We start from the raw sequence: 2,343 nt of genomic DNA on the forward strand, positions 1-2,343 counted from the left end.
TATGACATATTCCAGAAAACAATTAAAAAGAAGAGGGGACAAGATGCATCCGTGTCTTAACCCCCGTTCTGCCCGGAACGGTTCACTGCTGTAATTTTTAATTTCAATTCTCATATCAGATGAGGAATAAAGAGATTTAATAATCCTAATGATTTTGTTGTCAGTACCATCTCTTTATCAACCCGGCTAAAAACATGCATCTCCTTTACGTAATAACTAATTATTTATTGTATTATTTAGAAAATTTTACTCTTACGTCATCTAGCGGTTTAAAGCCGAACTTAGGAAAGCACGTGTTAATAATTCCTGTATTGTAATCTGGGAATTTCGTTACTCCTGTTGCCCTTGAGAATTACTTTTTTTTTTTAGGTTGGATTAATCAGATCTTTTAGTTATGAATTTTGTGCCGTGTTTAGCTTGGATTCGAAAAGGAGTAGCAAAAGGAACACCTGATAAAGTTCAGATTAGTGAAGACGAATTACGCGAAATAATTGCAAGTGCTAAAAATGCCAGCAGCGGCGATAAAATCGATGAAGATGAGAAATTCGGCGCACAGAGCGGACATTTGGAATCTACGGAGAGTGATGAAGAACAGGATATTATCGGAAAATATGATATGGAACATTATGATAACGACGACTCGCAAAATATTTCTGCAGGTATTTCCGAACTTACTTTGTATGCAAGTAGCAAAGAGGACCCCTACATGCAACATGCAGATGGTATAAGTGATTCAGATGATGATGATTTTATTATAAACCCTTCTGATAATTTAATCGCTGTCGGGCGCGTAGAAGATGAAGTTGGCGTTTTGGAAATATACGTGTACAATGCAGCGAAAGGTTATTTGTATGTTCATCATGATATTATTCTTCCTGCTTTTCCAATTGCAATAGAATGGCTTTGCTTTGATCCTTCAGATGAGAAATCTGGTAATTACGTAGCTGTTGGTGATATGAGTTGTAAAATTAATGTGTGGGATTTAGACATCGTAAACACAATGGAGCCTGCATATGCGTTAGGAAAGAAAACGAAGAAGACAAAGAAAAAAAAGATAGGATCTCTTTCAAAGGGCCACACTGATGCTGTTTTAGGTCTCTCATGGAATAATGTTGTGAAAAATGTGCTAGCTAGTGGGTCAGCAGATCACAGTGTACTTTTGTGGGATATGACAGTTGGAAAACCTTTTATAACCATTAATGATCATAAAGAGAAAGTTCAGAGTTTGTGCTGGCATCCATTTGAAAACCAGACTCTCTTAACAGGAGCTTGTGACAATATGGTTCATTTGTATGACTGCAGAGTAGCAAATAATGGCTACAAAGCATGGGCAGTTTCAGGTGAAGTTGAAAAAGTGTTATGGAACGACTTTGATCCTTTTTATTTTCTTGTTTCTACAGACCAAGGATTCGTATTTTATGTTGATGTCAGATCAGAACAGCCATTATTTACATTGAAGGCACATAATGAAGCCATCACTGGGCTTTCTCTTAGTACTCAGTGCCCAGGATGTTTAGTTACAGCATCTACAGATAAAAGTGTTAAAATCTGGGACATGCAATCACAGAATCCAGAATTCATTTTAGAGAGAGATTTCAAAGTTGGTTCATTGTTTGCATTGGAATCTTGTCCAGATGTGCCATTTGTAGTAGCAATGGGTGGTGATAATCGTTCCTCAAGCTTTAAAGTGTTTGATTTGAAAGACTGCAGCAGTGTGAAAACAAGGTTTGGGGAACGGCAGCTTAAGTCACCTGTACTAGAAATGCAGACAAGGGGAACTTAAAGTTAAGAGTTCATGTTGTTAATAAATTTTACATACCTGAAATAAATATGTAAAATGTATTTATATGTTGTAATTAATTTTCAATTATATATTTAAGTTAGTTGAATCCTCAATCAATAAAATCAGATGAGTATGGCACACACTATATCTTGTATAGATTGCTTTGATCTTGCAAGAGTTGTATACTTTATTTACTATATCTTCGTCTACCCCAATCCTGATTTAAGAATAGGACAAACTATTAACCCAGTGGCACTCGAGGCCAAGTTCTTGGGACTCATCTTTGACAGAAAGCTGACATTTTTACACACATTTGTCATCTTCGGGACAAGTGCAAAAAAAACATTGAATATCCTCTGCACTCTGTCCCCCAGAATAGAGTGCTGATCAGTGTTTCTTGCTCAACATTTATCATGCACTTGTATGTCTATATTCAAAGGTTGTTTACAGTTCTGCAAGGGAGAGCATGCTCCTGTGGTTGGAGACCATATCCATCTTCAGGGTATCTGGGCCCTGAAAATAAAGTCCCTTCCAGATCATATGTGGACTAAACTCTTTGC

The 2,343-nt window shown here is 36.9% G+C and overlaps 1 protein-coding gene across 1 annotated transcript; it reads left to right on the forward strand.

The window, feature by feature from the left end:
• Positions 1–327: 327 nt before the first annotated feature.
• On the forward strand, positions 328–1,842 carry LOC150096598 (periodic tryptophan protein 1 homolog). The gene has a single exon (XM_090408388.1). It carries the CDS (start codon positions 395–397, stop codon positions 1,781–1,783), a length of 1,389 nt encoding a protein of 462 aa, XP_090264514.1. The 5' UTR covers positions 328–394; the 3' UTR covers positions 1,784–1,842.
• The last annotated feature ends 501 nt before the right edge of the window (positions 1,843–2,343 follow it).

The sequence above is a fragment of the Typopeltis vanoorti genome, chromosome 18 (genome assembly GCF_054136105.1).
Source record: "Typopeltis vanoorti isolate ZY-2024b chromosome 18, IOZ_Tvanoo_1.0, whole genome shotgun sequence".
Lineage (NCBI taxonomy): Eukaryota > Metazoa > Arthropoda > Arachnida > Uropygi > Thelyphonidae > Typopeltis > Typopeltis vanoorti.